Raw genomic sequence first — 26,600 nt, forward strand, 5'->3', positions numbered from 1 at the left:
AGTTGGGAGTAATCATATATTTTATTTAATTTTATTTACTTTTGGCTGTGCTGCACAGCTTGCGGGATCTCAGTTCCCCATCTAGGGTTTGAACCCAGGCCATGGCAATGAAAGCCCAGAATCATTACCACTAAGCCACCGGGGAACTCCTTCATGTATTTGCAACATATGACTGCAACAATATATAACAAAGAGGATTGCTCTGACCACAGATGCTCTACATCTAGGGTGGGGGGTGCCATGCACTTCATAGATTTATAACTGGCATGAAAAGGCCCAGTACTGAAATGGGGGAGAGAGCTCCTTTCTACATAAATCCACACTTGAACACAAAGCCACGTACACTCATGGTGTGCTGGTAAATGAACAGCTGCCTCCCTGAAGGGAGAAAGAAAAACTCTGATCTGTAGCATTTGCCAATGGCCTTGGTGTAAATACTCCCACTGTGGCTGATTTCAAGCTATCATGATGTCCCTGCCTATGGAGTTGGGAAAAAATGACCATGCAGGAGACACAAGTTTGATCCCTGGGTCGGGAAGATCCCCTGGAAGAGGAAATGGAAACCTACTCTAGTATTCTTGCCTGGAGAATCCCATGGACAGAGGAGTCTGGTGGGCTACAGTCCATGGGGTCACAAAAGAGTCAGACACGATTGAGAGACTGCGTACACACACACACACCATACAAATACAATAGTTATAAATAGCCTCAAGGGCATAGGTAATGGTAAAATAGTAGATAATTTAGGAAGTGATGATTTTTGAGTATTTATTACCTTTGTTTTAAAGTGTTTGTTATTTGTTTATTTATGGCTAAGCAGGCTTTCTCATTTTGCTGGCTTCTCTTGTTGTGGAGCACAGGCTCCAGGGTGTGCGAACTTTAGTAGCTGCAGTGCACAGGCTCAATAGCTGTGGCACGTGGGCTTGGTTGCCCTGAGGCATGTGGAATCTTCCCAGACCAGGGACTGAACCTGGGTCCCCTGCATTGGCAGGAAGATTCTTAACCACTGGACTACTAGGGAAGTCCTACCTTTGCTTCAATATAATTTAGTTTTGAGTTGACAAAATTTAATTTTTAATAGTGGTTCTATTTAGCAACTGGCTTGAAAAACTCCTGAAAATTGACTCTCATGAACCAGGTGGAGTCAGTCCCAGCACAGCATGGCCCACACCCCAGAGAGAGCCAATGAGTATGCACAAATGCTCTTGCACAACCTACCCTGAGAGCCCTCAAGGATCCCCTGAGCTCTCAATTCTTAAAGAATAGATCCTTATTCTTCCATCTCTGAACCCGTCAGGGTAGCCTCACCCAGGGTGGGTGGGTAAGGGACCAAGTTGGCTCACTGCCGGAAGCATGGGCACCTCAATATCCAAGATTTGTGGTGTGTGAGCATTGAAACCAGCAACACTGTGGGTCTCCCTATTATGTCTTGAGAAGTTACCCGAGATGACCAACACCTACAATTCCCAAGATATGAGAACGATGGGGACTTCCCTGGTGGTCCAGTGGCTAAGACTCCACCTCCTGATGCAGGGAGCCTGAGTTCAATCCCTGGTCAGGTAACTAGATCCCGCATGCTGAAACTAACAGATTGCATGTGTGGTAACTAAGACCTGGCACAGACAAATATAAAGAAATAAAATTTAAAAAAAAAAGAATTTCTACCGAGTTACTGATGGCTTTAAAAACCGAACCCAAAGAAAGATTTACTATATTTATATCAGTGATTAACATTTTAAAGCAGCACTAGCTCTTGTTAAAATGTCTGCTTTTAGTTACTTTATTCAGAGGTGGTTTGGGGCCACCTTAACCATGCCAAAAGTTAATTTAAAACACACAAGTAAAATGCTATGTATCCCTACCAGGGCTAAGTGAGCAGACACAGGCAATTTACTTTAGAATAGAGCAGGGGTTATGGGGGAAGCCCTTTATTTAAGCTTGTGCATTTGGGTGCAAACAACCTTCCAGGGAGAAATACATGGAACAATGTCCAAAGCTCACACAGAAAAAGAGTCTTCCAGCCTCTCAATCCCATGGTACTTAGCTATGGCAGCCTCAGCAAACTAATTAACAGGGCAATGTGTTATTTAAGATGACCTTCACTACAGTTGCTAGATTCCAGGTATGGAGCTAGAACTGAAGAGGCAGGATGAGTGCTACTCAGAGGCATGGGAAGGGATAAGGGTCTTAAGACAAGATTCTGGAGCTCCAAGCAGGTGTCTATGCAGCTTCCAACCACCCTCTCTGCCCTCCAGTTACCCTTAACTCATTGGTCCCACACTGGCAATGGTGGCCAAGATCTGAGACCTTGCTCCAGACCTATAGTTACACAATAACCCAGGAAAACCACATACTGTTACAGATCAGAGGAGGTGAGTTCTGGAGGCCTGAGTCCCCAAAATAAGGGAGTGTGGCTCAGATTCCTGGGTCCTGAGGGGCAGGGTCTTTGGACCAGAATGCTCTCTTACCATGTATATTAACTCTTTCTAATATTTACATGAATAACAATATTAATAATTATATTCTTAATGTTAACAGTCCCCAACTGGAAGCTCTTAATATGTTTTCACATAAAGTTAAGAATTTTACCAACACCGTTCTTACTGTGGTATTTTCTCTATGAAAAATAACCACAAAACTCACAGAAACAGTATCAAGTCTGAAAGAACACATATGGCATCTGTTACATCCAGAGAACTTATATGTAAGTATACATATGTGTAATATATATATATATATATATATATATATGTATGTATGTATGTAATGATTTCCAGCCATAAACAAGAAATCTGAATGCTGCATCTGGTTTATGATACTGACACCAATATGTGGGTTAGCTATAATGGCATTCTGCCGTTCAAGGGTTCCAGAAATAACGCTGAAGCCAGCATCCCTCTATTCAGTCTTCCAGAAGACCATGGAGGAGGCTGGCGCCCTGGTGTGTACAGAGGATGAGGCCTGGGCTGAGCAGGAACCACTGCAAGTGAAGAGTGAGGGGACCAAGTTGACTCCCAACAGATATGGCCACTGGGATGGATGCTGGGAAGGGGCCAAGCTGGTACCATGAGAGGAATCTGGGCTAGGAGAAGAGTTCGGGGGGTGAAAGCCAAAGGTTTGCCTTCCTAGTGAGCCTAGGGAAGCATGAACTCTATAGATCAAACTATAGAAAAGTTTAAGCAAGGTCATTTGGGTATGCGCCGCCCCGACACTGAACGGGCCTAGCACCACCAAGACCGGCGAGTTCTCAGTCGTCCAGCTTATACGCCACTCGCCATTCTGTGCCTGTGTATGTTCCAAGCCGGTCAGGGATAGGCCAATGGGGTGTGGGGTTCCTCCAGGCTCATCCAATGAGCTAGAAGACTCTTTTGTGTCAACCAATGGGGCTTCGAATGAGCTGTCGGGTGAAACAGGTCCCGCCTTCCGTGCCTCAGGGAGCTTGAAGGAGAAGGCGGGGTTGCGACAGTGTAGCGTTCCAGGGCGTTGCTTCAGCACCGGTATATTTTTGTGAGATTATCTGGAAGTCAGGAGGAATTTTGGTCCCTTAAAGAGAAAAAGAGGGGCTGAGGACCCAGTTTCCTGGGTCCTGGGTAAAGATAAGGCTGGGGTGGGAGCGGGACTCCTGGAGTTAGCGGGGCGAAAGCTGGAGCCTTGCGCTCGTTGATCTGAGAGGGGGAGGGCTGGGTGCCCAGAATCACGCGTCCTGCCAGAAAAGGTGGCTGAACCCAAACTCCTGGATCGTTAGTTAGGACCAGGCTGAGATCTCAGAATCCCGGGTTCGGATGAAGATGGAGGCCGAGAGACCTGAGCCTCCAGGGCATAGGTTTGAATCTGGACTCTAGAGTCTGAGGGAGAAGGGGCCTGTAGGCCAGATTATGGCTCCAGAGGTTGGAGAGTACAGGTTGTGGAGCTCGTTGGTCTGGGTGGCCGAGTCTGAGAAGTACAGCTATGGAAACCGAGGCTTGTTAACTAGTTAAGTTGCCCAAACTCACAAGCTAGATCGGGAAAGAATGACTTTAGAAGCCATCGTTTTATATATCCCCGTAAGCTCTGCCCTTAAGTCGGTGCTTGCTCAGATTTTATCTTCTTCCATGTGGCTGAAAAGCTTCCTGTCCATGTCCATCAAATCACAGATCCTGATCAGTTCTTCCACACGTCTCTAAAAGAAGCCATGGGAGCCTGTCACTTTCAGGGTCTGCTGCTGCTCTTCCTTGTAGGAGCCTCGACCTTGATCAGTATGTATTGGAGATGTGGGGGTAGGGAGTGGTTGGGTCGAGGAGGGTGGATTTCTGGTGGAAAAAGAGTGATTTGGGGCCCCGGCAGAGAAGGGCAAGTGCTCATCTTTATCTCCTTTTCTCCCCAGTGGCACAGAAACTGTTTTGTCAAAAGGGTACATTCACGGGTATCCAAGAGGATCCAGCAAACACGTTCAACTGGACCTCAGAGAAAGTTGAAGCTTGTGACAATGGGGCATTGTGCCAGGAAACCATCCTGCTGGTCAAAACTGGTAAAATGAGACAGGGGCGATTGGGCTGGTGGGGGCGGGGTAGAGGGGAGATGATTATGTTCATGTTAAGACTGTTCCGCTTTCCCCAGGCCAAACAGTAGCGTCCCCACCCACTTTCTTTCCTTCCTGTCTCACAGCAGGGACCAAGACAGCGATTTTGGCCACTAAGAGCTGCAGCTTGGATGGGACACCGGCAATAACGTATATCAGGCACGCTGCAGACCCCGGCCTAGTTGCAGTCTCCTACAGTAATTACTGCGAGGATCCCTTTTGCAATAACAGAGAGGGATTCTATGATATATGGAATATACAAGAGACCAAAGAAGGTACCCTGTGAGGGGAGAGATGGGTGCTCTTCCCCCTTAAGAGAAACTCTATACACTCCTGAAAAGAAAATGGGAGGCTTCCTTCTTTGTGTTCTTACTTGGTTTAGGTTCAAGTGGGCCATACACAAAAGGACCTCAGACCTTCTGCTTGTCTCTCTTTTTCTAAGGGACATCAGTGAAGGCTGCAGTGTAAAGTGGATTTGGGGTTTATTAAGCAATAAGATGTCAGTGGAGGTTTCTGAGCAGGCTGGTGGCATCGGTCTAACTGCTCCGGCTTCCCCATTGCCGTGTGGCCACAGCCCAGTTCCTGCATTTGTCCTCAAAGTCTACAGTAACCTGGCCACACCTACCTTTTCAGGTCATTTTCTTCTCTTCCCTCTCTCATTTATTGTGTTTTAGCTAGGGCAGGATTCAAAATATTTAACAATGGAGATGCTACTGACCAATCAGAATGGATGCTGGCAATAAAAAACAGTCCAGCCCTGCCTGTCTGTGCCTACCAGCTGAATATCAACACCTGGTGATTTCTCACAATTCCCAAATCCGCCAAGCCAGCTCACACTTCCAGGCCTCTGTCCTTGCTGTTGCCTTTTTTACCCTCACGCAACCCCCACTTCACACAGCTAACCTCTGTTCTTCCTCCATCTCAACTGAGGTGTCTATTCTGGGAAAAATTCAACCAAATTATTTTAGATAATTAAGCATTCTTCCATTTCTTTGCTACCATACCGTGGCCACAGTGCCCACAGAGTTGTATGGTAGTTAATTACTTACATGTCTGTCTTTTTCAGGACAATGATCCTAGATGGCAGGAACTGTGTCCTTTGTGTATCTGTACCTCCACACCTATGCACAGTTTGGAAGTCATGTTGGATTGTGTTCTGACAGCACAGAAATCAGTTGGAAAGGGATGGGGAGGTGGTAGTAACAGGCCTTGAGTAGAGAGGCATCAGCAGGAAAGACTCAAGGAAGAGAAGGCAGCAAGGAGAGATAACTCCAGAGGCAGGACACATCCTTAACTTTCTCTCTCTTCACTCTTCAGAAACCAAAGGGACAACAGGCCTCCGCTGCCCAACCTGTCTGGCTGTGGGGTCCTGTTTGAATGCTCCTTCTCTGGCCTGCCCCAACGATACAGATCGATGCTATCAGGGGAAACTCCAGATCTCTGAAGGTAAGCCGAACCTCTGATGGTTTCAGAGGCCAGAAAACCTCAGGGATGTGCATGTAGCCTACGAGGTTCTGACACTGAGTTCCAGGAATGAGGTGAGGACTGGATTCCCTTCTGATTTCCTCAAACATCTATGTGTCGCCCCGTCCTTGTTCCACAGGAAATGTCAACTCACTTTTGGAGGTCAAAGGCTGTACATCGATCATTGGTTGCAGGCTGATGTCTGGGGTCTTTAAAATAGGACCTCTGTGGGTGAAGGAAACTTGCCCCTTCATGTCCATTTCGACCCGAAAGATTGACAGTGGGGCCACGTGGCTTCACACTTCAGTTTGGAAGTTAAAGCTACTGCTGATGCTGTTACTGCTTGTCCTTGGAGGGAGTGCTTCTGGTCCCTAATCATCTCTTCAGACTGATCATTGGCAGCTTGAGGAGCAGGTGGAGATTTGAAGAGCAGCTCCTGTGAATGTATTTGACATTTCTAGTAAAGTTTCTGCTGTGATTTGTGTATGCCTCAAGACTAGACGTGGTGTTATTGAGCTAAGAGGGTCCTTAAAATCCGTGGTCTCCAACCCACACATTTGCAGAAAGGGAATTAAAGATCTCAAAAACTTGAGTGAATTTCTCACACTTACATAGCTATGGACAAAGCCATAAAGTCTGGTATTCCTTTCACTGTAGTAGGCTTCCTTCTCTTGCTGGCTAGACAGGAGACTAACATTATCCTCCTCTAGAACACTCCCAACCCAGTCATAAGGCCAAAATCATGTGCTTTGGGGTTCTAATAATTCCTGGGGAGATGTGTCAGAAAAATCAGATCCCAATTCTTCAGTTACAATGGGCCCTGTCTCCCCTATCCTGTTTGTTCCTTGCCCACTTTATATCATTCTTTTTCAACTCTGCTGCTTACTTAATGCCTCCTCAGTGGACAGAGAGAATTTAGGATGGAGCTAGGGCTCCATAGGTTCTGGTGAGTGTGAGCCAAACAATAATGTGGATGGGGAGGTTTTTGTTTTGTTTTGTTTTGTTCAAATTCTTACGCTTTTTTATTTAACTTATTACTCAAGAATACATAAAGTCTATGTTATTGTAAAAGACTCCAGTGATACAGGAGCTATATAGAGCAAAGTAAAAGAGTAAAGAGAAACAGACTTTTTTCATTTTTTAAAAAGCAGCTTTATTGAGACTTAACAGACATACAATAAACTGCACTGGAGGTGGGAGGAGAGACTTTTATTGCAAACTGTTGACCCCTCCCACAAAGGACAGGGAGGCTGATCGTAGCATAGTCCAGCCAAGTTCTTTCTAGAAAGTTCTCTAGTTCTAACTTTTGGAGCTAAAGTTTCCCCACACAAGTTAATATTTTATCTTTGTTCTTAGGCATCCAGCTCTCCATTGTGTCAGTTTGGTAAATCTAAAGAGTGAGAAGAAACACCAACACAATGTTAACTTAATGAGGGGACATATAAATGTGGGAAATTACAAGCATTCAGAGCCATACTGGTAAATACTATTCGAGGTAAAACACAAAATCAGAAACAAATAAAATAAACCAAAAAAGCCAAGTACGTGTTTCCTATAAGACACTGGTTTCTTTTTTTTTTTTTTTCATGATTAAATAAGTTTTTATTGTCACATTTAACTGCTTTGTCAGATATACATTGTAGGTTTCAGTATGGCATAAAAATAAAAACATTTTCCTGAATGTCAAAATCTGAACAGAGGAGATGGTGATGGCACTTAAAAAGATAAAAAAATTCACACTGGTGCTGAAGCCACGAGAAGGTAGCTGGTAAACACTGGAACACATTCGTGGATAAAGCGGTCTGAAGTGAAGTGATGTGAAAGTTGCCCAGTCATATCCGACTCTTTGTGACCCCATGGACTGTACTCTCCAGGCCAGAATACTGGAGTGGATAGCCTTTCCCTTCTCCAGGGGATCTTCCCAACCCAGGGATCAAACCCAGGTCTCCCACATTGCAGGCAGATTCTTTACCAGCTGAGCCACAAGGGAAGCCCTGAAACATTTCAAATCAAATGGCAGTGGTATAGGCCAATAAAACTGGAGAGTAGGAAGATACAGAATCCGTCGAGGAACTACCTGAAGAATGGCAGTTTGAGCACTTAATTTCCAGTCAGACTAAAACTTCTTTCTTACAAAATGAAACTACTTTTTCAGAACCTGGATTTTAAGCTTTTTTTTTTTTTAACAACTTCCTTATTCTTACAGGTTGTAACTAGTCCAAAGAAAAGGTAGTTATAATCCATGGCATTAGCTTTGTGGGCTGACCCTGCCATAAATGGAGGAGGGGTCTTGTCTTTTCCAAACCAGGAGCATGTCATACTCATGAACGTCTGTAGTGGTTTCACACATTCTGGGCAAAACTAGAAAAGAAGCAGTAAATAAAAATGTTAAGTGCATCCCCAAAGACAGTGTCTACACATTCCACAGCTATATGCCAAACGGTAACTTTAAAAAGTATGGTTATTCCGATTGAAAATGGATCTCTGTTCAATAACCAAGTTTCCCAAGCAGTTTATTAAATGTCTTTCTTCCACAAATAAGACTAACACTAGGATTTGTCAGAAGACCTACACAAGTTATCTCCTTTATGTACGCACTTGGCTAAATCCACGGTGTCTGGAGTCTGTTCTTCGTAAAACTCGGGTCTAGAACATAACTCCTTTCTGTTATACTGTTGTGTGTACTTCATTTATGACTCCAGAACAACCTCCAATCAAAATAAATAAATTTATATTTAAAAAAAAGAAGAACAGTAGAAACATTAAAAAAAAAAAATGACTCCAGAACAGAGACCATAAACATGGCTAGTGCAACATAACAGTCACTGGAATTCCCTGAAAGAAAAATAAGTAATTTATTTTATGACATACTTATTTGGATGATTACTTACTGGTAATTAGTATTCCTACATTTTTTTTTTAAAGGCAACCATTTTAAGTGACAACACATATCAGGCGAGTAGCAAAAAAGTGGAAACAAAGCCCTCTCTTTTGATCTCACAAAGTCATGCAGACAAAAGAAGGTACATCTGATTTGCTCCAATCTTTGAACATTGCTGCTAAACTAGTTTTCCTTTTAAAAAGTAAATTTGAAGGCATGATAATGCAAGAGATGAGGTTTTTGTTTATAGAACATTTATAGATTAATTGTGGTTAGTCTCTAATTTCCAAATTATTTTAAAGAACAGAAACGGCATTGATAAATTTATCTTTGCCTAAATTTACCAGTACATCATGAATTGCACCAGAATTCGGACAATTTGATTATCTTAATGACTCTGTTGTGAGCCTTGCACACTGTGTCTGCAGGCGAGGACCCCACATGGACCCCTTGGAGGCTCCTCCAAAGTCTGTGCCCAAAATCTCTTGTCTTGGGGAGTCCAGGGGTCTGAGAAAGAGGAAGTCCTCAAAAACTCTCTCAATTACGATTAAGAAAAACAGTGCTAACTGGAGAGTTTCTTGCGTTCAGTTAAATCTGGGAGGTCTAAGCATTCCTGGAGCCCTCATCAGGATGTGTCATGGGTCCAGAATCCCTTGAATGTGAGTATTCACTATTAGAGGACTCTGTAGGGTCAATCAAAATTTCACAATCACTGTCGTCTGATTACTCAGCACTGTCTCCAGCTGCTCTGTGGGAAGGAGGGGGTCTGCTCCACTTTCAGGATATTTCAGTCCAGCATTGGTGGAGGCATAACTGGAGGAGTCCATGACTTGAGGTTGAGGCATAAACATGCTAGTTTCCATGTGAGAATGGCTCAGAGTACTTTCTTGATTGTTTGGGTGAAGATCAGAATTAGGTGGAGGCGGGTCTGAGGCCTCTGCATCTCCAGGTGTACTTTGACCTTCTGCTGTGAACCCTGGATAGAGCATCTGAGGGCTGAAGGTGGGGTCCACACTTTCAGATGGCATCTGTCTGCTTAGCGTTGCCTGCGGCAATCGTCTTTCTTTTTCCTTTTCATTCTTCCTCTGAGTGATCTGTCTTCTTAATTGGTTCACTTCTGCCTGACAAGATTCAACAACTCGCTCGCTCTTTTCTACAGTTGCACACACTGCTTGCACTTTCTCCTGAACCGCGTTATAAACCTGATAAATCACCCTGCTGGCTTTCATTAGTCTGTCCTCGTCAAAAAAGTCAGTACCATGTTCTTTAATAACTTTGGCATAATTCTAAGAAGTATTTGGCACTGAAGACACCTTATACTCTTGCTGGCTAGTATTGCCTAGATTGGGAATAGTGAGGGATAGCCTGTAATTATATCTTGTATCTAAACAGAACATATTCTAAAGCATGAGTGGAATTGTTGGCATGGAGATGAAGCTGAAGGGGAGGAAGATGAGGTCAGCCACCCCGAGGGTGCAGGTGAGCTGCTTATGGATCACTTGCTCTCTGTATGACATCTGCTGCTGCGTGTTTCACTGGAATTGGTATCACCCAATAACCTCCTTTCTCTGATCCTTAAGAATCCTGTCCAAGCTCTCTTCATTAACTTTGCTTGCATAGTCATAAAAACTAAAAAGTCTTGAACAAGGCTGATGGTTATGGATTTCAATTACTTGAAGAAATTCTGTGTTGATGATTTGGGAGTCACTGATGCTGAGGGTTTCCTCTCGCCTTACCTCTCCCAGCAAAAATCCTTCCTGAGAGCAATGGAAGAAGAGAGTTGCAGGTGGTCAGCATTGCTGTTGGCGCTGTGGAAACACACAGCCCTGAAGGTGTAGCCTGAAATGGAAGCCACCATGATTGAAATCTGACGCTGGTTTCTTAATGGCACTGAATACAGTTGCAGAAGACATTCCTGAGTGAATGAAGGAAAGCTACCATTTTAAAAAATTTGGCCTGTGAATAGTTTTGGTATTTAAAAAATTATAATATGCTAATAAGCTTGACACAGCATGAACAAATTTCTCAGGCCAAAAACTCAAGTGTGCAAACTTTCTAATTTCATAATATAAATATATCAGCTATTCAAATGTATGACTAATTTTTATGATACTTTTGCTTATAACAATCCCCCATTCTACCTGCTGCTGCTACCTAGTGGTAGATAAAACCTAATCAGTTTGGGACTTCCCTGGTGATCCAGTGGCTAAGACTCTGTGCTTCCAGTTCAGGGAGCCCGGTTTAATCTCTGGTCAGGGAACTCAATCTCATATGCCACAATCAAGAGTTCTTATGCTGCAACTAAGACCCAGCAGGGCCAAGTAATTATGAAAAAAAAAGAAGAAGAAGAAGAAGAAACTTAACCTGTTTGAATAAATTGTTATAAATTCAGCCAGAGTTTTCTCAGCCATTTCAGATCCCCTGCTCATGCTTCGTCGCTCAGTCGTGTCTGACTCTGCAACCTCGTGGACTGTCGTCTGCCAGGCTCCTCTGTCCATGTGATTTTCCAGGCAAGGATATTGGAGGAGGCTGTCATTCCCTTCTCCAGGGCATCTTCCCGAACCAGGGATTGAACCCAGGTCTCTTGCATTGTAGGCAGATGGGGAAGCCTCATTTCAGATCTAATCAATCAATTCAGGGCTTCTTTTCCTTTCCACTCTCTTTATCCACGGCTGTGAGGTAGTGCTGGTAGGAAGGAGGTGACTGTCTAGTTCTCACCCCTCATGCAGCTGAAGTTCAAGTTCTTACTGATGTCTGGTTCTCAGCTTCCATTCCTGCTGGCTTCCACTGGGAAGCCTTTGATCTGGTCTGGTGTTAATGGGCTCCATGCAGGCCCTGTGAGCTCTGCCATCCCTCTTAACCACTCTGGAGCCTCTTCCAACTGCTCTGAAATCCCACTGAGGTCCTCCAGGAATCTGAAGCAGCCTAGGAATCCCATATAATTGATGAAATTCCTCCAAGTTCTGGAGAAAAGATAATTTCATAGAGACTTGCTTTTTCCTAAGGCCCCTGGGAAAGAGATGGGACCTAGACCCTGGAATTTATTACCCACCACCTACAGGCCACTAGCACACATTCTTCTCATATCTATTTTTTGTTTTTTCAACAATCATGCCATAAGAATTCCCTGCCAGTCCAGTGGCTGGGGACTTGGCCCTCTCACTGCTGAGGGCCTATTTTGCAGTGAAAAGGAAAAAAGAGGAATGCGTTTTTCTTTCCCTTTTCTGAGAACAAAGAAGGTAAACAGAACAGTGAACAGGCCTGAACATTCTTAGTTTTTACTTTGAAAGTGAAAACATTAGTAGTTCCGTCCTGTCGGACTCTTTGCAACCCCCAAGGATTATAGCCTGCCGGGCTTTTCTGTCCATAGAATTCTCCAAGCAAGAATACTGGAGTGGGTAACCATTCCCTTCTCCAGGGGACCTTCCTGGCCCAGGGATTGAACCTGGATCTCCTACATTGCAGGCACATTTTTTTTTTTTTACCATTTGAACCACCAGGGATGTTTTTACTTTGTTTCTTATTTATGTGACTTCCCTGGTGGCTCAGATGGTAAAGCGTCTGCCTACAATACAGGAGACCCGGGTTCAAATCGGGAAGATCTCCTGGAGAAGGAAATGGCAACCCACTCCAGTATTCTTGCCTGGAAAATCCCATGGATGGAGGATCCTGGTAGGCTACAGTCCATGGGGTTGCAAAGAGTCGGACTCAATTGAGCGATTTCACTTTCTTATTTGTAGTCTGCAACTAAATTTTCTTTTCTGACCCCTAATTCTTCGTGAGCTACATTTTGCACCTCTTATCCTTTGATTCTATGCTAATTACATTCTGTATCTGGTGCTTACCACTCTCTACAAACCAACCCTTGTAGTTTTTCTCTTCTTGCAGATCAGAAAGGAGGCCTCTGTCACAATACACAGAAGACAATAGACCCAACTACTGGGCCTCCAGACTGCCGGAGGCTACCTGACGCCAGCCTGTGGCTATTTTGAAACAATGCAGGAGGGAGAAGACAAGACCCTAACACCTTTGATCCTCATCACTGACGCCCCCCCCCCCCCCATTTCAAGCCCTCATCTTATATAAGCCCCTAGGCTCCTCACGGTGGGGTGGGCGCAGCTCTTGAGGCATGAGCCTAGCTTTCCCCTCTGCCAGCTGAGAATTTAAGCCACCTATTGTTTTCAACTCTATCTCTGTATTTTTATTTCTCTTTGTGGGGCAGAGAAAGCCAAGATTTTGACCGCCAACAAACACTAGGGCCCAGGTTCAATCCCTGATCAAGAAACTGAAACTCCGTAAGATGAATAGCTTAAAAACAAATAAACAAAAAAACCCACTCATACCATAAAGCCTTCATTCTTACACTGAAACTTAAAAATTCCATGTCTAATAAGCAAAAGTTAGGCCTTTGGAATTACATCTACTTCCATTTCAATTTACATAATCTCTTTTGAAACTTCAAGGCTCAACATAAAGGTGTTTTTGGCTCTTTGCATTTCTCGAGTAATAGGCCTACTGACTGACTGGAGGAGAAAGGGCAAGAGAAGTAATATAAAGAATGGGGGGCTTCCCCCTTGGTCCAGCAGTTAAGAGTTCCCCTTGCAGTGCAGGGGACACTGGTTCCATCCTTGTTCTAGGAAGATCCCACATGCTGCAGGGCAACTAAGCCCGGGTGGCGGAAACTACTGACCCCACATGCCCTAGAGCCTGGGCTCTGTAGCAAGAGAGCGACCACAACGGGAAGCCCAGGCACTGCAACTAGAAGAAAGCCTGTGTGCAACAAGGAAGACCTAGTGCAGCCAAAAATATGGAAAAAAAAAAGAAGAACGGGAATGTGGGCAGATAAAAGTGACAGCAAAATATAACCCTGCCTTGTAGATACTTCACCCACCCACGTCAGCCTCCCGTGATACTCGTCGCTCCCTCCAGGGCTGTGCTCGTGTCCTTTCCTCTCTGAAACTCCATCTCCTGTTCCCACTTACCCACCCTGGAGGGTCCCACTAGATGCCTCCCTGCAACTCCAGCAGACCTTGCTTGACTTCGCTGGCACTGATCTCCCTTCACAGAGCCCTGGCGTACCTGCCAGCTTCCCTTCAATATGATACTGTTCCCACACAATGTATAACCTCCCCAGACAAGGTAACAACACTTCAGGGATAGGCATTGTTTCCGACAGCTTTACGACTTAATAGCATCCATAAAATGCGACTGGCAACTTGATGTTACGGGTCTTCCGGAACTGCTTATTGAAGTGAGCCAAACTTCCGCTGTTGAGGCTTCCTCGGTGACTCAGATGGTAAAGAATCTGCCTGCAATACAGGCGATGTGGATTTGATTCCTGGGTCAGGAAGACTTCCCCGGAGAAGGGAACGGCTTCCCACTCCAGTATTCTTGCTTGGAGAATTCCACAGACACAGGAGCCTGGTGGACTACCGTCCATGGAGTCGCAGAGTTAGACACGACTCACTAACACTTTCACTTTTCACTTTCAAACTTCTACTATGCATGCACACACATTCCTCTTGAACAACAAAACTAGGGACTTGCCTGATGGTCCAGTGGTTAAGAATCTGTCTGCCAGTGCAGAGGACGTGGGTTCAATTCCTGGTCTAGAAAGATCCCACATGCTGTGGGGCAACTAAACCTGTATGATACAAGTACTGAGCTGGAGTATAGAGCCCACACACCACAATGAAGAATAGCCCCAGCTGGCTGCAAGTAGAGAAAGCCCACTCAAAGCAATGAAGACACAGTGCAGCCGTAAATGAATAAATAAATAAAATGTAAAGTCTAAATAAAAAACCCCTAAACTCCTTATTCCACCAACAACCCTCTCCAAAGAAATATTTTAAAAAAAGAAACAACAAAACTAACCACCACCAACTGCCGCTGATTACCTGAAACTTGATGCTAATGAGAAAGGAAAAAAAAAAAAAAAAAGGCAGTAAGTTCTAGAGAGTAGACAAGAAGAGAGGCAGAAGTCTGAGAAGGATGAGCACTGCAGAAAGGAAAGAATTTGAAAATTCCTTTATTTTGTGATGATGTTTTAGTACCCAGATGGGCACATCCTCGTTTAGGGCAGTGATGTCAGAGTGGGAGGTGAGTTTTGATCAGGGGTTGCAAAATTAGTTGTTCAGATTCTTTTATTATTGTTTAATGTGAATGAAGACAATAATCATTTATTGGGCAATTTATCTGTTCCTTGCTCTACACTAAAAACTTTGGAACTACAATTTGTATAATCCTTCTGTGCATTTTTGTAGGGAGTTGGAGGCAACTCAAATATCCATGACTAGGGGAACAGATAAACAAAATGTGGCAGACATAATCTTTAGGTGCTCAACACATTAAATTTGCATTATATGTATTTTTTTTAAGTAAGAAAATTATTTTGTAGCAAAATATCACTTGTATAAATTAACTAGTTTGGGCAGTTCTCTGGAGACCTAAGTAATTAGGATTCTGGGCTTTCTCTGCCGTGGCCCAGATTCAATCCTTGGTCAGGGAACGGAGATCCCAATAGCTGTGTGGTGTGGCCAAAGTAAAAAAAAAAAAAGTAAATGATTTTAAAACACAAATCTTGAAAAACAACAAAAAAAGACTGTTTAAATTATTCTGGGTCCCTTGAGTTTCCACACAAATTTTAGAATAAGAAGAAAGCTGGAGTTTTGATAAGGACTGAGTTGAATCTCTGGATCAGTTTGGGGGTATTGCCATCTTAATGGGGTTCCCTGGTGGCTCAGACAGTAAAGAATCTGCCTGCAATTCAGGAGACGTGGGTTCAGTCGCTGGATCAGGAAGATCCCCTGGAGAAGAAAATGGCAACCCACTCCAGCATTCTTGCCTGGGAAATCCCATGGGATAGAGGAGCCTGGCGGGCTACAGTCCCTCCCTGAGGTCTCAAAGAGTCGGACATGACGGAGTGGCTAAGCACAAGGGCACAGGCCATCTTAACAGTATTTTAGGTCTTCCAATCCATGAACGTGGGGTCTTTCCATTTATTTAGGCCTTTCTTAATTTCTTTCAGAAATAGTTTCTGATTTTTTAAAATAACTCTTGTGCTTCTTTAGCAACTGAACAAGTGTTTTATTCTTTTTGATATTTTTATTAATTTTGTTTTCAGAGTATTCATTGCCAGTGTATTGAAATACAATTGATTTTAAAATTTATTTTGTAACCTGCAACTTTGTATAAGAGTCTTACTTTCTTGTATCATTATAAGTGTCCAATATTTTTATTGAAACCTGAACATTTTATATAATACATTGTCCCTACTCTGGATACTGATTAGAACCAGCAATAATAATAAACAACAGGCTTCCTTTTGTTGTTCTTTGCTTGTCTGTTTGTTTGTTCAGTGACTTGGCTAGACTATTTCAGTGATGTCTATTTTGTCTGCAGAGAGCCTCTGATGTTAGTCTTCCCTTTGGGAGGGCACCTCCTTTGGGCATACACACAGTCTACCTGGAAAGACAGTGGTTCTACCAAGGCCGTCTGTCTGTCTTTTCCCCAATCTCTCTGGTTATCACACCCAGCTCTTAGGTTCCACTAGTTTCTGGCTGATTATTCTTTTTTTAAAAAAAATTAAATTTATTTTTGGCTGCAATGGGCCTTTGCTGCCGTGCACAGGCTACTGTCTTGTTGCAGTGAGCAGGGGCTACTCTCTTGCTGTAGTGCACAGGCTTCTCATTGCTGCAGCCTCCCCTGCTGCAGGGGACAGGCTCTAGGGCTCAATAATGGTGGCCCATGAGCTTAGTTGCCCCACAGCATGCGAAAGCTTCCTCGACCGGGGATAGAACCCGTGTCCCCTGCATTGGCAGGTGGATTCTTAACCATTGGACCCCCAGGAAAGCACCTATCCTATTGTTTTTGACAGTGCCTGGGATATAAATTGCTTTACATTCAGACTCTATTAAATTCAGTCAAGGGTCGTTTCCGAGGCCAAGCTTTGAGTTTGTCCTGACTCCCAGAGGACTCCTGTTAGTTATCTCTTTCTCTAGTTCTCTTTTGTTAGACAGTGAGCCTAGGGCTTAATTAGTTGACATGGCGGGGCTTCTAGTCTCCTCTTCATTGCTTACCACCAAAATCTCCATTGTTGGGGATGTCCCTGGCAGTCCAGTTAAGACTTCACCTTCCACTGAAGGGTGTGCAGATTTGATCCTTGGTCGGATACGACTGAAGCGACTTAGCAGCAGCAGCAGGGAACTAAGATCCCACATATCTCACAGCCAAAAAAAAAACACCCCACCAAAACATAAAACAAAAGCAATATTGTAACAAATTCAATAAAGACTTAAAAAATGGCCTTCATAAAAAAAAATTATTTTTGATCTCCGTTGTTTGCAGAGTGTCCTTAGTCATGAACTCCCCCGCACCCCCCGCCCCCAGCCTCCCTTTCTGTTCCAAATAAAGTCGCTTTCTGTGGAAAGAACCTTAAAGCTCTCTGTTCTTGTCTGCATCTCTGAGCCAGAGTTAGGGAGCTGGAGGCAAGGACAGTGGAGAGATTTTTTCAGAATGCCACACCTACTTTGTTATTAACAGGACACTTGGCAGGGGTGGTAGCCTCTGGTCTTCTTGGCTTGCTTCTCCTGGCGTGGAGACTTCACTACAAGCAGGCTGGAGTAAGGGTGATGGAGACCCCCGTATTCTCAGCTTGCTGTTTGCTGATTGGAGCCTCAGCCCCATGATTGAAGTTGGGTTGGAGGAGACAGTCTCTAGCCTCTCAATCGCAATTGCCTGAAATCTCCCTCTATCCATCTGCGACATGGAATTGAGCGGGGTGAGTAAAGCTGGAAGCCTGCCGCACTGACAATGATGCTATATAGTCGTTGGCTGGAGAACGGGGATGAGGGAATTGGCTTCTATTTTTCACTTTTATATTTTTAAGTGTCTTCCTTGCTGAGCGAGGGCTTTCTCCAGTTTGGTAAGCAGGGGCTACTCTCCAGGGCTGCTTGAAGTCTTCTCACTGTTGCGGCTCCTCTTGTCACGGAGTCTGGGCTCTACGGTGCGCTGGCTTCAGGAACTGTGGCCCACAGGCTCCGTACTTGCAGTGCATGGGTTCAGTTGCCCTGAGGCATGTGGGATCTTCCTGAACCAAGGATCAAACTGGTGTCCCTTGCATTTCAAGGTGCATTCTTAACCACTGGACCCGCAGGGAAGCCCAGGAACCTTCTTTTTGCTACACCCAGTTAACGTTACTTTCATCTACCAGAGCTGGAGGCGCATACAGAGCATCATTCCAAATCTCACAGACTTTTGCTGTTCTACTGATATTCAGTGTATTTCCTTAAATAAATATTTCTTCTCTTTTTTTTTTGGCCACACAGTGCTAGCATGCGGGATCTTGGTTCCCCCAACCAGGGATGGAACTTCAGAGTCTTAACAACTGGACTGCCAGGCAGGTCCCTAAATAAATGTTTCTTTGTAATCCACTTAGAGTCACAAAAATGAAAATTTCTTTGCTGCTTTTCTGGAACCACAGGTGAAGGTTTTCTAGGTTCCTTAACCGGATAGCCCTTAATATCACCCGGTTTTTAGTTTTGTGAGCGCTAAGTCTCTTCAGTCGTGTCTGACTCTATGCAACCCTATGCACTGTAGCCCGCCAGGCTCCTCTGTCCACGGGATTCTCCAGGCGAGAATACTGGAGTGGGTTGCTGTGCTCTTCTCCAGGTTTTTAGTTTTAGCCTCAGTTATCAATCTCCACATCATAGAGGCCAAGAATGGCAACCTCACCTGAATGGTGACTTAAAGGTCAATCACCAGCTCCCACAGCCTCTATTACACCCAAAGATTAGGCTCTGGCTTCCAGATCCTTCATTATTTCTGACACTTGTGAATTTAACTTTGTCTTATTCAAGTTCAGCTACTAACTCATATATTGCTCTCCAGAATATCTGATTTTTATTTTAAAGGAAAACATGCCCTTTGAAAAACATCGGGGGACCAAATCTGTGCCAGGTTCTACATTAAGGAATGATGCCAGGGCAGAGAGCCCAGTCCACCTGGTTCTTCCAAAGATTACAGTCCGCTGAGGAGGAGGGACAACTTAACTGCAAGAAGGAAGTAAAAAACCTGGCAGGACCTGACCAGAGATCCTCATACTGAGGAGCCCCAATATATTTCCAGAAAGAACATTTCAGATAGGTCAGGAAAGAACAAATCCTTTATTTATTTAATATTTTAATTTTATAGAGTATCGTTGTTTTACCATGTTATATGGGCTTCCCAGGTGGCTCAGTGGATAAAGAATCCACCTGCAATGCAGGAGATGCTGGCAGACGTGATTTCAATTCCCAGGTGGAGAAGATCCCCTGGAGGAGGGCATGGCCCCCCACTCCAGTATTCTTGCCTGGAGAATCCCCACGGACAGAGAAGCCTGGCGGGCCACAGCCCATAGGGTGGCAAAGAGTCGGATACGACTGAAGTGACTGAGCTCACACCCTGTTGTGTTAGTTTCAGCTGTATAGCAAAGCTATTTAGTTATGCATATACGTATATTAATTCTCTTTTAGATCCTTTTCTCATACAGGTTATCACAGAGTATTGGGTAGAGTTCCCCGTGCTATACAGTAGGTGCTCATTGGTTGTCTATCTTATACAGAGTAGGGTGCACGTGGCGGAGCCTGGTGGGCTGCCGTCTATGGGGTCACACAGAGTTGGACACAACTGAAGTGACTTAGCAGCAGCAGCAGCAGCAGCAGCAGCAGGGTGCACGTGCTCATCCCAAGCTCCTGATTTATCCCTCCCAGCTTTCATGTTTCATTTCCTGGAGAAGGAAAAGGCACCCCACTCCAATATCTTGTGGTAACCATTTGTTTTCAAACTGTATACACTCTGCTTCTGTTTTGTAAATAAGTTCGTTTATATCTTTAAAAAAATAGATTCCAAATGTGAGTAATATCATATGGTATTTGTCTGAGTGAACGCGTGAAAGTTAGTCACTCAGTTGTGTCTGACTCTTTGCGACCGCATGGACTATAGCCTGGCAGTCTCCTCTGTCCGTGGAATTCTCCAGGCAAGAATACTGGAGCGGCTTGCCATTCCTTTCTCCAGGGGACCTTCTCGACCCAGGGACTGAACCCTTATCTCCTGCCTCTTGTGGGCCTCCTGTATTGGCATGAGGATTCTCTACCAATGGGACACTTGGGAGTCCTGATAGTACACAGGGACAACTGGGAGGGAAATTGAGAAAGGCAGGGATATTGCATATGCATGGCTGACTCATTTTGCTATGTAGTGGAAGCTAATCCAACATTGTAAAGCAGCTATGATCCTGTTGTTTAGTCAGTAAGTCGTAACCGACGCTTTTGTGACCCCATGGACTGTAGCCCACCAGGCTCCTTTCCACCTGGGATTTCCCAGGCAAGAATATTGGAGTGGGTTGCCATTTCCTTCCCTAGGGGATCTTCCTGACCGTGGGATCTATTCGTGTCTCCTGCACTGGCAGGCGGATTCTTTACCACTGAGCCACCAGGGAAGCCCGAAGTGACTATACTGAAATAAAAATTATTTAATAAAAATAAAAGCTTATATCACAAATACTATATGCTAACAAAAACAGTAGACAGGGACTTCCCTGGTGGGCCAGTGGTTAAGACTCTGAGCTTTCATTGCAAGGGGCTTGGGTTCCATCCCTGGCTGTAGAACCAAGAACCCCTGTATCACAAGACACAGCCAAACAAGCAAACAAAAAGAAAACCAGAAGACAACTTGAGTGACTATGGGTTCAACATGCCTTGTAATCAAGTTGACAAATCAGCCAATGGCAGGATAAAGTTCTATGTTTGATTTTCAGCAATTTCAGCCCAGCAGCTCTAGGAGAAAGGGGTCAAGAAACTCTTAAGCCATTTAGGCAGCACTTGGGCTAAAAGTTTGAGTGCCTGAGCTCACCTTTTTCTTTCACCATTTTGTCTGATGACTTTAGGAGCAACCAACCAAGGTCATTATATTCCTTAGTTTCTCCCCAAATGTTCAAATGTACTATCAACAGAGTCACATAGAACCCTGCTTGTTACTTTAAGTGGTTGATTAGGCATATCTAACAGATATTTTGCCTATCAGTGGTTTCTTTAAAACTGGGAGGTCATTAGTGTATTTTATTTTGGCCATACCATGCAGCTTGCAGGATCTTAGTTCCCCAACCAGGGATCAAACTTGCACTCCTGAAGCAGAATTCAAAGCCCTAGGTCTCATTTTAAATGCATTTCAAACCACTGAGGCTTGGAGACATTAGACTGCCAGCCGATGTCCTGCACTTTCCATCTGAGAGATAAACTTGAACAGCATGCTCTCAGGCTGAGGAATGATCAACCATTGACCAGGTGAGGTTGATTCTTATCAGGTTGAAGGGACGCTGGGGTCACCGGTTAAATAAGAAGCAGATCGACGCTGGTCAGCCACAGGAGAGCAAGCTACCATGGCACCGCGTCTGGGGCTCTTTCTGATTTGGGCCGGTGCGCCTGTGTTCCTACAACTGCACCCTGTGAATGGAGGTGAGGGAGGGGAGACGGACTAGAATTGGTGAGAAAGACCCTGCCCCAGACACGCTGATGTGCAGTGCTAGTCGCTCAGTCGTGTCTGACCCTTTTGCAACCCACTTGACTGTAGCCCGTCAGGTTCTCGGTCCGTGGAATTTCCCAGGCGAGAATACTGCAGTGGGTTGCCATTTCTTCCCCAGGGGGTCTTCCCGACCCAGGGAGCAAACCCACGCCCCCTGCAATGGCAGGTGGGTCTTTAATGCTGAACCACCAGGGAGGCCCACGCCAGACGTGGACTGATGAGTAAAAGTCACGACAATAATAATACTGTAACCAATACCGCTGCCATCTCTTGAATGTGTCAGAAGGGCCAGCCGCTATGACAGCCACATTTTATTTAGTTTCCCAGCAACTCTATGAAATTGAAACCCGGGTGAGTTTGGCAACAGAGCCAAAGGCCTTTCTGGGAGCTGTCTCCTTCCTAAATCTCCATTGCACTGTCCCAGACATGGGCAACCTATGCCAGGGTTGGTTATGTTGTTCAAATGAAGAGTTTTTGATGTTTGTAGAGTTGACTGTTGGAAATTTGGGGTTGGCCAAAAAAATTCCTTCCTGTTTTGCTGTACCATTGTATGGAAAAACCAGAACCAACTTTGGGGCCAACCCAGGAACAGGGACCGTGTGGTCTCAGGGCAGGTCCAAAGAACAGTGAGTGTCTGACTTTGTGGTTGAATCCATGTGTCTCGGTAGAGGGGCAATGGGAATGTGTCAGGGTCTCTCTCACCTGTGTGTTCACCCTCTAGTCATCGAGTGTATCTGTTCAGGGCACACAAGGGCTTCAGAATATAAAAGAGAGTAAAAGAGAGGCAGGGCATGTCCTACAACCGACCACAGTCTGCTTGCGGCTCTGCTTTGGGCTTGCTTGGTTGTTGTTGCTATTTTTTAGTTGTTCTTCTTTTGTTTTCTATTTTGAGTTGGAGGAGAACTGCTTTACAGTGTTGTGTTGATGTCTGCCGTATGACAATGCAAATCAGCCATAAATATGTATATATATATTTATGCAGCCTAGGGAGTAGCAAATATATTTATATATATTATATATATATAATCCCCGCCCTCGCAAGCCTCCCTCCCACGCCGCCCCATCCTCTGCTCCCTGTTACTGAGCATCTTCCCACCAGCTCTCTATTTGACACATGGCGGTGTACACGTCAATGCTCCTCTCTCAATTCATCCCAGCTAACCGTAACCCTGCTTTGCTCTTACTCCGTTCCATCCATCTCCTCTGCTCCTGCCTTTCTTCTAGATGAGCCGCCGCCGGATGTGTACGACCTTCCCGAAACGCCCACTACAATTTCGTCTGACACCATTGCTGGTGCTCAAGGTAATCACACACTGAAGAGAACGACAACAAAACAGCGATCAAATGCAACAAGCTGACACGCGGGTCCTGGAGATGTGATGGGGGTCTTCCAAAGATGCTTAAGGGCAGGAGCTAACTTTCCCCTCTCAGTCACGGGAGGAGGCAGGTGTGCACAGTCCCCACGAGGGCTTCTCCGGAGAGCATCGGGGATATGCCTCTGTAGACGGTGGGGCTGCAATCGGAACCCAGGGCCCGGGATTCAGAGCTGGTGTCCCTTGATAAAGTAGCAACTCCCCAGATTCACATCAGTACACCAATCCTCACAACTTAGATACTTTTAACATGTCGACTAGCCACTCTTGACTTTGATTTCTTCCTATCTATAGACATGTGTATATCTGTAAATAATTTTTTTTTCACTGTCAAAAGCAATAAAGTAAAAACTGCCCACAGTCAGAGAACCCTTCCTAGTCCCCGAGGGAGGGACTACGCCATATTGACCTTGACATCCCCGATCCATAGCCGGATGCTAAGGATGGTAAACGGAAGGAGGGGGACCTGGGAAGGATTCATGGCAAGAGAAGGTGAGAGAGAGGCAGAGAGAGGACAGCACAGTCTTTGGTGCAGGCATGACAGGGCAGGAGTCGAGATGGGCAGAGCAGGGGCATGGGGGAGGCAGGGTGCTTCGGCTGAGCCCCGGTTTTGAGCTTGAATCCCTGTGTGTCCTCCGGGAACAATGAAAACATAAAGTTAGAGATGCAGGGCAGGTCCCACTACAGACGATATTCTGGGTGTGGCTCTGCTGTGTTCCTTTGTGGTGGTGGTTTTTTTCTTATTTTGGTTTTGTTTTTTTATTTTTAATTGGAGGATAATTGCTTTATAATCTTGTGTTGATTTCTGCCACACAATAACATGAATCAGCCATAAGTATATACATTTGCACTTCTCTTGAGCATCCCTCTCACCTCAGCCCACATCCTACCCGTTTACATTGACAATACAGAGTGCCAGGCTGGGATCCCTGTGTTATATAGCAGCTTCCCACTAGCTAGCTATTTCACTCCTGAAATGTACATACGTCAACGCTACGCTCGCAGTTCCTGCCTCCTAACCCTAACCCTAGCCCTACTTTGCTCTTCTCTTCCTCCATCCACCTCCTCCGCCCCTGCTTTTCTTCTAGTGGAGACCCCGCATGAGGACGACAGTACGTATCCCAAAGCCTACTTTCCTTGTTGAGTTCCTTGAGGTAATCAACAAGGGACAGAATGACAGCCAAACAACGACCAAATGCAATAAACTAACTCGGGTGCCCTGGTGCCTGTGATGGGGACCCTCCAAAGACACTTGACAGGCAAGAGCGAATCTTATCATCTCAGTCACAGGAGGAGGCAGGCGTCCACATTCCCCAAGGGGGCGACCCTGGAGAGCATCAAGGGTGAGCATGTGTAGATGGTGGGACCGGAACCTGAACCCACGGTCCGGGCTTCACAGCTGCTGCCACATGCTAAAGTAGAGGCTGTCCAAAGTTAAAGAAATCTCCTAGTCCCTGAGGGAGGGACCACAATAGACAGACCTTGACATCCCCAGGGCTTAGCAGGGGACTCTGTACACGACAGTCTCAAACGGAGACTTTGCCAGAGTTACCAGCGATCATGAAAGCCTAGGAGTCAACGAAGGGAACAAGGACTTCTTCTTTCAGGTCCTCCATGTGCTTTCCCATTCACCTATAGACGCAAAATGTATTATAAGTGCACGTCGGTGAATTCCGAAAGAGAATGGTGCTCTCTTGATGAAGATTATGCAGGAAGATGGAAAATCTGTAGTGATGGAGGTAAGTGTGCAGCTCGTCTTCATATGAGGAGTATGTGGCTTCCCAGATGAAGAGGGTTGGTTCATAACTGTCTCCTAGATGGAAGCCTCAGGCAGCCTCTGACCCAGCCCCATGAGTTCTATTCGGATCTGATTCTGAGTCTCTTTTGGGGGCGGGGGGGAGGCTGTGCTGAGTCTTGTCACTGCACGTGGGCTTTATCTAGTCTCAGTGGGGGCTGCTCTTCGCTGGCGGGTGGGTTTCTCGTTGCAGCGGCTTGTCTGGTGCAGTACAGGCTCTGGGTGCACCAGCTTCTGTAACTGCCGTGTGTGGACTCAGTAGTTGAGGCAGCGGGCTTAATTGTTCCTCAGCATTGGTTTCTTCCTGGACCAGGGACCGAGCCAGTATCTCTTGCATTGCAAGGCATTCTTAACCACTGGACCACCAGGCAAGCCCTCTTTTCTTTTGACAAGCCTAAAAATAACCCTCCCACCATTAATGTTTTCACCCATTCTTTTTTCAGACCGTCCCAAATGTCATTTCCCCTTTATATATCGCGATAAACGATATTTCCGTTGCACAACAGAAGGGAGTGCTTATGGTTTAGCTTGGTGTTCACTCACTGAATATTTTGAGCGAGAATATGCTTGGCAGTACTGCAACTGGTAAAAAAAAAAAAAAAAAAGAGGTAAGAGTGTTCTGGGGAGGATGGGAAGAGACAGGGGTGAGCAGGGAAGAGACAGAGCTGGATAAAGAGGTGGAGTCAGATGCCCACTGAGAAGGAGAAAGGAGGCAGGTGGAGGGAGGGGATGAGGGAGAAAGAGGCAGGAGGAAGAGTGAGGAGCAGAGGTTCGTGAGGAGAAACAGGCAGAGAGGATGAGGAGGAGAAAGGGGACCCAAGAGGGAGACAGAGGGAGACTCAAAGGCAAACTGCCAACACTGGGGAGAGGAGAGTCCCGGAGGGAAGGAGAAAGGCGGTTTGCAGGATGATAAATGGAAGGAGGAGGATCTGGAGAGGATCGGTGCCACGATGAGGTGGAAGAGAAGGGGAGAGAGGGGCAGAGACAGGACAAGATAGTCTTGGAGCAGGCGTGAGACACTAGGAGCTGAGATGGGACAAGAATCTAGACAAGAAGAGCAGAGAGCAAAGGAGGAACAGGCATTTGCCCTCCGTGGAACTGACTGCGAAATGGACTCATTAATTCTGACCCCAAAACTATGTTCAGTTACTGTCCAGTGCATCCACCCTTGGCCATGGATGCAATCCAGCCTCTGAAACCTCAGTGAAGAAAATCAAGAACTCTCAAGCATGAAGGTGGTGCTCTGAATGACAGAGGTGAAATTGTTTCCCAGCATCTCCACCATGTTCCCCCTGTGCATGGGTCCAGTCAATAAACCACTTTCTCTGCAGGTGTGGCCTTTCTTTGTCCCACAAAGAAACCTGTGTATCAAATGGGAGGCTCTCAGCATTCTCAGGTTAACCAGGCAGGATCTTCTAGTGTTCCTTTCCCTTCCCCGGAGTCCTGATGGAACATCAATGCATATTACAATTGTCCCTCCTGGGGGCCTGACTGACAGATGAAGACCTAGCGGTGAGACCTGAGGTGGGCTGGGAGGAGAGTCCCAGAGGGTATGGAGGGCTGGTCCTTGTCATAAACGATTTGTCTTTTCCCAACTTAGCTGAAATGTTATTTCTTCCTGGAGTTATTCTCTGACTCCCCAGTATAAGGAGGCCCAATCGAGTCTTCCCAGTTTATCCTTTCTCTCCTTACAGTTAAACTGCCCATCTTTCCAGGTGGACTATAATTGACAGGAAGGGAACAAGGAGAACTGTGCTTGCCCTGGCCTCAGTCCTAACATCCTTTGCATTTATCAAAAGGACTACTCTCCTTTTAAAAACAAATAAGAATTTTAGAGAATAGCATTGAAACATGTATATTACCATATGTGAAGTAGATCACCAGTCCAAGTTTGATGCATGAAACTGGGCACTCAAAGCCGGTGCACTGGGATGACCCTGAGGGATGGGATGGGGAGGGAGTTGGGAGGAC

General features: G+C 45.4%; 2 protein-coding genes and 1 pseudogene across 2 annotated transcripts; 2 read left to right on the top strand and 1 right to left on the bottom strand.

Annotated features, from left to right (window-relative positions):
• The first annotated feature begins 4,171 nt into the window (after positions 1 to 4,171).
• On the top strand, positions 4,172 to 6,397 carry TEX101 (testis expressed 101). The gene is made up of 5 exons (XM_068991638.1): positions 4,172 to 4,235; positions 4,364 to 4,507; positions 4,645 to 4,833; positions 5,876 to 6,004; positions 6,162 to 6,397. The coding sequence occupies exons 1-5, from the start codon at positions 4,172 to 4,174 to the stop codon at positions 6,395 to 6,397; spliced, it is 762 nt and encodes a 253-aa protein (XP_068847739.1).
• Positions 6,398 to 9,491: 3,094 nt separating this feature from the next.
• On the bottom strand, positions 9,492 to 10,761 carry LOC138097200 (BRISC complex subunit Abraxas 2-like; annotated as a pseudogene).
• A 10,557-nt stretch (positions 10,762 to 21,318) lies between these two features.
• On the top strand, positions 21,319 to 25,218 carry LOC138096821 (seminal plasma protein BSP-30 kDa-like). The gene is made up of 5 exons (XM_068993079.1): positions 21,319 to 21,394; positions 22,686 to 22,763; positions 23,923 to 23,946; positions 24,442 to 24,573; positions 25,073 to 25,218. Exons 1-5 carry the CDS (start codon positions 21,319 to 21,321, stop codon positions 25,216 to 25,218), a joined length of 456 nt encoding a protein of 151 aa, XP_068849180.1.
• The last annotated feature ends 1,382 nt before the right edge of the window (positions 25,219 to 26,600 follow it).

Source organism: Capricornis sumatraensis, chromosome 20 (genome assembly GCF_032405125.1).
Source record: "Capricornis sumatraensis isolate serow.1 chromosome 20, serow.2, whole genome shotgun sequence".
NCBI classification, from domain to species: Eukaryota; Metazoa; Chordata; class Mammalia; order Artiodactyla; family Bovidae; genus Capricornis; species Capricornis sumatraensis.